Raw genomic sequence first — 10,406 nt, 5'->3', positions numbered from 1 at the left:
CAGGCTTGCTCGCTGAGCAGAGATGGGCCAAACCAGCGCCTACCCCCTACCAGCACCCCAGTTTTTCTCTACCAGGCCTGAGGGCGGAGAGATCACTGTCTTGCTACCTGGCGAGGCAAACCGTGCCAGCCACGCACAGCAAAGCGCCAACAAACTTCCCTCTCGCCAGCCCCTGTACAAGGGATTACATCCCCCACCACTGCTGGGCAGCCGCCTCTGGGGCAAACCAGAGCAGCGGTTTAGGAGGGGGGACAGCAGAGAAAGATCCTGCCTCGAGCTGAAACTGCGGCTGGAATTGTCCACACTGGGACACCGGGGTTAACTCCCCTCCTCTGATTGCCAGCAGAAAATTGAGGTGTCGTCGTGGTGCCGGCTCCTAAGACCGCCTGCTACTGACTCAGCAATCAGGGCCTGCTGTGGGTTTGTCTCCCATCCGAGCAGTGCCACCTCCGGCCCCACTTATCTGGCAGGAGCACCCCCTCCGCCCCCAGCCTGGTGTGTGTGGGGGTATTTACTTGACCGCTTTTAAAGCAACATTGCGCCTTTTCCCAGCTGCGCTGCCGGGAGGGGCTCTGTGCCCTGGAGGAGCTGGCGGTGACAGCTGCTGCAGGGGAGTCGGGCAGGGGCCTTTGAGCGAACAAGGAGCGGGGCTGGCATTGGCACCGGGAGGCACTGGGGGTGGGGGAGCTCTGCGGCCACCCCCAGCCTCCTCCCTCTCTCTGGGCGGAGCAAGCCGGGTGAGGAGATAAAAGGAGGGCAGGGGCTGGGGCGGGGGGGGATGTGCGTGGCCAGCCCAGGAGAGCGCAGAGCTTGCCCCAAGGATAGCGGCACCAGACACCGGCGAGAAGGCAGAGTATCTCTGGTCTGTTTTCTTCGGGCCCAGGCTACTCCGAGGAGGCTGGGGGTGAAGGGCCCGATCCTGACAAGTGCAGGGAGTTGTGAGTCCTGTGGGGATGAGGCCAGGGCCGTGCTCTGTACACAGGGCTTGGAACAAATTCATGGCTTGGGAGGGGTGGGGAAGGGGTTTGGGGGCATTGCAGGGCCAAGATAGAATTAGTACAAAAGGGACGATACTACAAACGATACTCTGTTCTCAGGCCAGTGTCCAGGGGGTTCACATCAGTCGAGGCTGGGGGGGTGTCTACGGGGCTCTGCATTCGACGTGTTGGTGCAGCGTGGCAGAGGTGTGGCACAGGGTTAACCATCGGGCCGGGCTGGATTTATTCCCCACAAGGGAACTGAAAGGCCAGAAAAGAGCTGGGTGAGATTTTTCCCAGTGGAAAAGGCAGAAAATGCCCAATGCTGTGTTCCCTCCCCCCCAGCATCATTAAACGGCCCCCCCATGCACGCGGAGGGCTCTGTTTGCCTGTCTGCCGGAGAGCAGTAACCATCAGGTCATAACGTGCGGTAGATGCGACTGCCTCTGGGGACTGGTGCTCTGGGTTGCTGGCTGGCTGGGTGTTTAAAATCTTGGTTGCATCATTCCATGAGCTGCAGCTGCGATGTTCACCAGGAGTAAACGGGGCCGTGTGGGGAGGACGACGGGGGACAGCTGTAAACACCAGTAACCAGGGGAGCTTTCAGAACGGGCCGAGTGGGGAAATGGCAATTATTGGGCTAAACACCTAGGGACAAGCCCTCCCGCTCCGGACTGGGGTCCTGGGGGCAGGAATGGAGCCGTTTGCTTTGAATGGCTTTTTCTACTTTGCACTCACTGTATAGAGTGACTTTCCATGGCGTGTCTGTGCTTTACCACACTAACAACCCCTCTGCAAGGTAGGTCAGACTAGTTATAGCCTCTGTTTTACAGGTGGGGAAACTGAGGCACAACAGTACTGTTCTTGGCACCCTAAAGCTGCAACGGGTAAGTGAAGGGATTCACCCAAGATCCCATAGCAAGTCACTGGCAGGATTTGGAACAGACTCCAGGAATACTGGGGCCAAATCCCCTGATCTAACCACTAGGCCCCATTCCTCTTCCAGAGATGGGAACAGAACCCAGAAATCCTGATTTCCAATCCCCAAACTAGCCACTAGACCCCACTCCCCTCCAAGAGCTTGGCTAGAACCCACGTCCCAGCTCCTGTTGGCATGGGCGAGCCATTCGAACACTGCCTTCTAGTCAAGCGCGGGCACTGAACGGCCTTACGTTTGCGGCACTCCCATGAAAATCAATGCAGCTCTGTACTACCAGGCAAATGTTGCAAAAGCCACCTCTTGCTCGCTAGCCGGTACAAACAGGGACTTATCATGCCACTACAATCGGCAGCTGTTCTACACAATGGAGCTGCGTTTCTGTCCGTGGGCACAGCTGAGCCTTTATGTCCACCCAAGCAGTGAGAGTGTGGGAGGCTGGGACCGGCTTGGTTGGGTTTTGTTTTGAAGTGGCAGCTGTTCCTCCCTCCCACCCCATAAAGAATATGTACGGACTGAAGGATGAAGGGGTTTGATAATGGGTCTAGGGAGGGCCCCTCTCTCTAGGTCACTGGCAGGATCCCTGGAGAAATAGATTGTGTTTGTTTATGGTGCACACTAGCTTGTGGAACTCACTGCTGCAGGATTTTATATAGGCAGCTAGCTTGGTAGGATTGTTAAAAAGATCAGGCTCCTTTAAGGGTGGATCACACGTGCACGTACATTAGCTGGGATACACGTGACTGGGGCTTTTGGTCCACACGGGCTGGTGCAGCGAGGGGCTCCCTCCCTGTTGAGTTGGTGCTGACTGCAATACCCCAGCACAGCACGAGGGGGTGTTGTGCTGCAGGAGGTGCTGTATTTCAGCAGACCTCCCCAGCACTGTTCCCAAGAGAAGGGGTGTTAGCCCAGCCGGCAGGTAATTAGACTCTACTCTTTCCACTGGGTGTGGAATTCTCCCCTTCTGTTGGGTGCCATTGCTGTGGGTCACGGCTGCTGCGTTCCACCCCAGAGGTGGCTGCATTTCAGTGCTGGGTGAACAATGCCTGTATTTACAGCATTGTTGGTAAAGCGCTTTGGGATGCTCCCAGGTAAATGGCGCAGTGGAGATAGAAGTCGTTCTGCTCAGGCTCCTGGGGGATCCTGGGGGAGGGGCTGTAGAGGTGAGGGTGAGCCGTGTGCCCCTGCGTGGGTCTGTATCAGGGGCTAGTGTCTGAACTAACCTGGAGCCCCCGAGGAGCTCCGCTGGGGGAAAAGTGGCTGCGGGTGTCTAGCCGACCCCGTCTCGTGTCTCAGCTACTCCCCTTCTAACCATGCAAGAGCGATGGTCAATGCCAGCCTGTCTCTAACACGCCTCTCGCTCCCCAGGCTGAGGAGGGGTGGCTAGGATGGGGCTCCCGGCCCTAGCCGTGGCCACCCTGCTGGGGCTGGTGGCGGCCACGCTGGCCGAAGTGGCCGAGAACAGGACCCGGCTCTGCCAGCCGGCTCCGCAGTGGGAGATCAACGGGACGGCCCCAATGACAGGGGCGGTGGGGCGCGTGACGGTGGTGGCGCTGCTGAAGGCCAGCTGACAGTTCTGTCTGAAGCAAGCCAACAGGTGAGCAGGGGCCGGGTGGGGCTGGGTAAGGGGGCGTGGGGAGCAGACATGGCGACGGTGGTGGGCTGGTGGGTCTCTCAGTCCATTATCCAGTGGGCAATTGCCACTAATCAGCACTGGCCCCTTTGCTGGCAGCCTCAGCAGAGGGACTCAGCCCATGGACCCCCCTTTCATCCCCAGCGGTCAGGGGCAGCGATCCGGGGCAACGTCACGTCCTTCCTCTTTGGTGTTTGCGCTGGGGGCGGCGGGGTGGCCGGGACACGGAGCATTAGCGAGAGGCGGATCCCGTGGCCCCGTGCCTCACCCCCGCTCTCCCCACCTCCCCAGTCTCGGGGGCTTGCGTGAGAAGCTGGCCCAGGACGGGCTGGCCGACATCAGCTACATGATCGTGAACGAGAAGGCGCCGCTCTCCAGGGCCATGTTCTGGGAGCTGAAGCGCCGGGCCCCGGAGGGGGTCCCCGTTTACCAGCAGGAGATCTTGGAGCCGGACGTCTGGCAGATCCTGGACGGGGACAAGGACGACTTCCTCATCTACGACCGGTGAGTGCCTAGGAACCGGCAGCCCCTCCTCTGGGGTGCACACCAGCCGCTCTCGCCGGTATGCCTTCGGTGCTGAGGAGCAGGCGCGAGTGTGTCCGAGCAGCCTTGAGCCAATGGCTCCGGGTCAAGGTAAAGAACCGACAGCGTTATGGAGCACATCCAGCCAGGCGGCAGGGCTCCGGGAACCTGGCTAACCCCCCAGCTGGCCTGGTCTGGGGGGGGATGTAACCCAGTGACACACATAGGGAAGGAGCAGCCAGGACTCCTGGGTTCTATTCCCGCCCCTGAGAGGGGAGCGTGGCCTAGTGGTGATTGGATTGGAGGCCAGGACTCCTGGGTTCTATTCCTGCCCCTGAGAGGGGAGCGTGGCCTAGTGGTTATTGGACTGGGAACCAGGACTCCTGGGTTCTATTCCTGCCCCTGAGAGGGGAGCATGGCCTAGTGGTTATCAGATTGGAGGCCAGGACTCCTGGGTTCTATTCCTGCCCCTGAGAGGGGAGCGTGGCCTAGTGGTTATCAGATTGGAGGCCAGGACTCCTGGGTTCTATTCCTGCCCCTGAGAGGGGAGCGTGGCCTAGTGGTGATTGGACTGGGAGCCAGGACGCCTGGGTTCTATTTTCAGCGTCACCGCTCATTTGCTGTATGACTTCTAGGTAGGTCACTTAACTGCTCCGCACCTCCCCTGCAGGAGACGTGAGGGAACTCGTGCCAGTGAAGTGCGTGGGGATCCGGGGAGTATTGAACTAGGGAAAGGCCAAGCAGTGGTGCCGTGTTATCCTGCTGCGCACGCTACCGCTGCTGAGCTCAAAGGCCACGTAGCTGCTGGCCGGGGGCTCGAACCTGGCCGGGGGGCACCAGCCCCCGCCGCCCCCCCTGTTTGCTCTGCTTCTGAACAGCTGGGCCCGAGCCAGCCAAGCCCTCCACCAGGAATGCCGGGGGGGGGGGGGGTATTGTTAATTTATTTATTGCAGTGCCCACAGCGGGCCAGGCAGGGCCGCCCTGCCCTGAGGCGCTCACAGTTGGAGGGTGGACGGACAGACAGATAGACGAGCGGAGGCCAGCAAGGGGACTAGCAAGGGAGTCTCTGTACAAATCCCTGAGCGTCACTTCACTCAGATCCTGCTCCACTGATGTGGGGGCCGGCCCCATGATCCATCACCAGCCAGACTAAACCCCCCGCACTATGGGGATCCAACTTCCCTGTGTCTGTGCCCATCACTCTGCCCCCAAGACCCTCCATTTCCCTGCCCCTCCTCGGCACCACCCGCCTCCTCCCAGCTCGGTTGTGCAACCTGCTCCCTGCCTTGTTGTCCTAACCCCACTATCACCTGCTCTATGGACCCTTGGACTTTGGCCAGTGGAGGAGGGGCCCTTGGGAAAGCCTGGGGGCGGGGGTGCTAATCACACAGCACAGTCAGCAACCTGCCCTGGGGTGTGCTGCTGGGGCAGGGGAACTGCCGAGAAACCAGAGAGGGATTCAGACTTTGAAGGTCACAAGCCCGTCCTGGAGCTGTGATTTTTCCCACCTGCCTCCAGTCCCCGCTGGCCTGTGCGTCTCCTCCCCTCAGCCCAGAGGCGCTGGCCTTTCCCCGGCTCTGCTACTGACAGCAGCCGAGGGTGGAACAGCTCCGCAGCCCCCAGAACCCCCTTCCTTTGCCCACAGCCATTGTAAAGCAAGGCAAAGATGCCCCCCCATGTCCCTCTGGCTCCACGCCCAAAGCTGCCCTTGTACCCCCAGGGCTGGGCATTCCACTAGCCAGGGTGGTGGAGAAGCATTTCCCGAAGCCCATGTGCTTGGGAACAGGGACGGGGTGTTAGCACTAATCCTCCCCCCCTTTCCTTCCGCCCAGCCCCACTTGGCATAACCCATCCGTGACCCCATTCTACGCAGTCATTGGTATCGAACTCGGGCCTTCGCACTCCACCCAGCCTCTGAGCTGCAGGAGAACCCCGGGATCTGTTTGTAGCATTACAGCTTTTACGCTTGTCTCGTGCCCGTGGCACTAGAGGGTGACATAGTCACTAACATGTGAGTGGGTCCGATTCCTTCCAGCAGAGGGCAGCAGCGTGCACGCACACACGTCTTGTGCATTCTAATGGCGACACCAGCCCTTGCTCTTACGTCAGTGCTCCGTGCAGGTGTCTCGGGAAGGTGCAAAGGTGGGGCAGGAGACGGAGGGGATTTCTCACTAGGGGAGCACTGGGCTTTCGGGGCTGGGAGGGAAGGTGGAGCTGGTGTTAAGGTAAATTGGGGAGAAACTCGGCATCTCAGCCTAACTGATAGGGAACCCCGGGAGGTGCTGGACTGGGAGTCAGCAGCCCTGGGTTCTAGTCCCAGCCCTGCCACTGGTCTGCTGGGTGACCTTGGGCGAGTCACTTCCGCCCTCTTTGTGCCTCAGTTTCCCCATTTGTAAACCAGGGGCACTGCTCTTCTTTGTGAAGTGCTTTGAGATCTGCTGATGGAACGCACCAGATGAGAGCAGGGTGGCGGGGGGTAGATGCTGGCGAAGGCCTTTAGAGTTAGGGATACCAAGCTGAGTTCCTGCCCAATGCACCTTGCTGAGCCAAGAGGCTCGTCCTGCCCTGTGGGACATCGGCCTCCATAACTCATCCCCAGACTTTGCTCTGCAGGTGCGGCCGGCTGGCTTTCCACATCCCGTTACCCTACAGCTTCCTGCACTTCCGCTACGTGGAGTCGGCCATGCGCGTCACCTATGCCAAGGACGTCTGTGGCAACTGCTCCCTCTACTCCAACAGCAGCCTGGAGGTACGGAGCAGCTCACGGGGCAGCCACAGGCCCCCGTCCCGTTTGCACTGACCCGTCCCATCCCCCTGACCAAGCCACCTGTGGCCTCATGGTGGTCACTATACTGCACCCCAGGGACATTCAGGGCAGCGGCAGGGAGAGCTGCTGTTCTGTCCCCTTAGCACAGCCCCCTGCTAACCGCAGGAGAGGAGACTCCCCACTCTCGGTTGGCAGTATAGGGTTTATGGTAAGAACATGAGTGGTTGTATTGGGTCAGACCAACAGTCCATCTAGCCCAGTGTCCCGTCTTCTGACAGTGGCCGTGGCCAGGTGTTTCCGAGGGAATGAACAGAACAGGGCGATTTCGAGTGATCCAGCCCCTGTCATCCAGTCCCAGCCTCTGGCAGGCAGAGGTTTAGGGACACCCAGAGCGTGGGGGTGGGGCCCTGACCCCACCTTGGCTAAGAGCCATCGATGGACCTGTCCTCCATGAACTTATCACTGCTGTTGTGAGGGCCAAGACTATAACAGGGTTCAAAAAAGAGCTAGATAAGTTCCTGGAGGATAGGTCCATCGATGGCTCTTAGCAAGGATGGTCACAGGCAGCGACTTTTCAAACTGCCGGGAGGTGCTAGACCCCGGCTCTGCCCCAGGCCCCGCCCCCACTCCACCCCTTCCCCCAAGGCCTCACCCCCATCCCGCCTCTTCTCAGCCCCGCTCCGCCTCTCCCTTCCCCTGCTCCACCCCCCGCCTCTCCCCGCCCAGTTACCCCCCCTCCTCCCCCAGTGCACCACATCCTCGCTCCTCCCCCTCCGCCCCAGCATCTTGCACGCCATGAAACAGCTGCTCACGGCAGGTGGAAGGTGTGGGGAGGGAGGGGGAGGCGCTGATCTGCGGGGCCCACTGGCAGGCGGGAGGCCCTGGGGGTGGGAGGGCAGCTGATGGGCGGGCTGCCAGTGGGTCCTCAGCACTCACCATTTTTCCCTGTGTGTGCTCTGGTCAGCGCCTATGGGGATGGTGTCCCTAGGCTCTGTTTGCCAGAAGCTGGGAATGGGCGACAGGGGATGGATCACTTGATGATTCCCTGTTCTGTTCATTCCCTCTGGGGCACCTGGTATTGGCCGCTGGCGGAAGACAGGATACTGGGCTAGATGGACCATTGGTCTGATCCAGTGTGGTCGTTCAATGTTCTTATATAATTATTTTTTGAACCCAGTTATACTTCTGGCCTTCACAACATCTCCTGGCAAGGAGTTCCACAGATTGACTGTGTTGTGTGAAGAAATACTTCCTTTTGTTTGTTTTAAACCTGCTGCTTATTAATTTCATCGGGTGACTCCTAGCTCTTGTGTTATGAGAAGGAGTAAATAACACTTCCCTATTCACTTTCTCCACACCAGTCATGATTTTATAAACCTCCACCATATCCCCCTTAGTCGTCTCTTTTCCAAGCTGAAAAGTCCCAGACTTATTAATCTCTTCTTATACTGAAGCTGTTCCATATCCCCTCATAATTTTTGTTCCCTTTCTCTGCACCTTTTCCAGTTATTTTTTAAGCTGGAGTGACCAGAACTACACACAGTATTCCAGGTGCGGGCGTACCATGGATTTATATAGAGGCGACACGATATTTTCTGTCTTATTATCTATCCCTTTCCTCAGGGCTCCTAACACTGTTGCTTTTTTGGCTGCCGCTGCACATTGAGTGGATGTTTTCAGAGAATTGTCCGCAATGACTCCAAGATGTTTCTTGGGTGGTAACAGCTAATTTAGACCCCATCAGAGACTCTCCGCCCTCTGTTGGCAATATAGGGTTTATGATCTCACTGTGATTCTATCCAGTAGGGGGCAGTGGTGACCCAGGCCCCCTAGCCAAGTCATTCCAAAGCAGTGTACGGGCATGTCCGTCTGTGTAACACACCAGCCCTTGATGTTACCTTCCCAGGCACACGGCACGGCAGAGGGACCCGAGAGTCTCACCCAGGCTCCTGAACTGGAAGAGAAGGAACAGGAGCTGTCCCCCCACAAGAGCAAAGCCCACCACCATCACCACCACAGAGCCAGCAGCAACCACGCTCCCCAGGCCTCCTCCCACACCCACAGCCGCCACCGAGACCACCGCCAGAGGCAGCAGCCGGAGGTGCCAGCACACGAGGAGGAGGAGGAAGGGGATGTGGCGTAAAGGGGGTGCCCCGGGGGGCTCGGTGGGGAGACCCCCGTGCTGTGGAAATGCCACAAGCTCACCGCATGGCCGGCTGGCCGGGCTCATTCACCGGTGTGGGACTCTGTCTCCCAGACACCTCCCACACGCAGCTACCCCGCCTACGCAGCGCTCCCCGGTGGTGGATAATGGTATAGCGCCACCCAAACGAAACCTCTTTGAAAGTGCCACTGCGAACGCAGCACGAGCCCCTTTGGCAGCAGACATGGCCCCACTAGGCCCCTCACCCCCGAGGCCCATCCCCTCCTTGCCACGTCCTTCCCTCTGCACCGCAGCTGCCCACGGGGAAGATCCCCCCACCCCGCCCCAGACACATGGCGTCGCCGCAGTCTCCCACCCTGGGGTCGATTCTGACCCCTTCCTCCCCGGATCCCGCCTGTCCGCGCTCAATGAAGCCCGTGGCGCAAACCGGGCTCCCCCGGTCACCACGGGCCGACGCTGCGCAGAAAAGCGCGTCAGGGGAGTGGGAGTCAGAACCGGCCTCTGCCGGGGGGCAAGGGGCTGCGGGCAAAGTGCTGAGGGTGGGGGGGAGGCTCTGTTCCTATAACCCCGAGCCCCTGTCCCGTCCCCACGCCTGGAAGCTGCTGCCCAGCTGCTCTTGGGAAGGCAGCCACTGGGGGACGGTGTGGGGCTGGGGGAAGGTTTGCTGTGAGGCTGGGGCACTTAATGACGTGAATGGGGCAGTGGGCCATACCCGCCAGCCCTCCCTGTCCCTCTCCCAAGCTCTCCCAGCCCCATAGATCTGCTGACCCTATTTTTCTCCCCACATGTCCCGTCCCCCCAACTTTGGCCAGTCTGAAAGGGCACATGTCGTCTATCCCCCCGCCAGGCCTAAATGCAATGGTGCCACAAGCCCTTGCCCCTCACAAACCCATCAGCCGGGGCGGCAGCCAGGGCCAGGGGAGCTGTCCCATGGGCCCCAACGGGTGGGGGAGAGGGGGTGTGATGGGGCAGCTGGGGAGGGCTAAAGAGCCCTCATGCAGAACAACCGTGCAAATAAACCTCTCTGGCGTGAACCGGGCCCACCCCTGCTTTCCACAGCGCCTGGCTGGGGATTCCCATTTCACGGCTCCTTCTCCAGCAAGCAGGGCGAGGCCGGGGCTCCCCCGGCCCTGCGGTGTAGGGAGGAGGGCAGCAAGGAACCTGTCGAGCTCAGGGTCTTCTCCCCTCTCCCTGCGGTGTGTCTGGCACCCAAGCCAGGCGCTCCTGGGGGTGGGCAGGGGGTCGGGACAGGAGAGAGGCCAGCTGCGATTGGCCGTCCCCTCCAGGGCAAAGCACTCTCCACCCTGCTTCGTAGCAAGCAGTGTCAAGGCCACATCCTCTCCCCCTGGGGCAGGGGGGATCAGACGGCCTCTGTGCAGCCTTCCGCACCAGGAATGCAGCTCCCT

The 10,406-nt window shown here is 59.9% G+C and overlaps 1 protein-coding gene across 3 annotated transcripts; it reads left to right on the top strand.

Annotated features, from left to right (window-relative positions):
- The first annotated feature begins 758 nt into the window (after positions 1-758).
- On the top strand, positions 759-10,034 carry LOC101930756 (selenoprotein Pb-like). Of its 3 annotated transcripts, none has more exons than XM_042845053.2 (6): positions 759-848; positions 1,811-1,864; positions 3,283-3,511; positions 3,839-4,051; positions 6,683-6,818; positions 8,743-10,034. In XM_042845053.2, exons 3-6 carry the CDS (start codon positions 3,303-3,305, stop codon positions 8,977-8,979), a joined length of 795 nt encoding a protein of 264 aa, XP_042700987.2. In that variant the 5' UTR covers positions 759-848; positions 1,811-1,864; positions 3,283-3,302; the 3' UTR covers positions 8,980-10,034. The 3 variants fall into 3 exon arrangements, with proteins under 3 accessions (XP_042700987.2, XP_023959676.2, XP_042700988.2); XM_024103908.3 differs by having other exon boundaries at positions 765-862; XM_042845054.2 differs by having other exon boundaries at positions 771-938.
- Positions 10,035-10,406: the final 372 nt, after the last annotated feature.

The sequence above is a fragment of the Chrysemys picta genome, chromosome 8, assembly GCF_011386835.1.
Source record: "Chrysemys picta bellii isolate R12L10 chromosome 8, ASM1138683v2, whole genome shotgun sequence".
Taxonomy (NCBI): Eukaryota; Metazoa; Chordata; order Testudines; family Emydidae; genus Chrysemys; species Chrysemys picta.
Note: the sequence above shows the minus strand (reverse complement) of the source record. Positions and strands in the feature narration are given on the sequence as shown.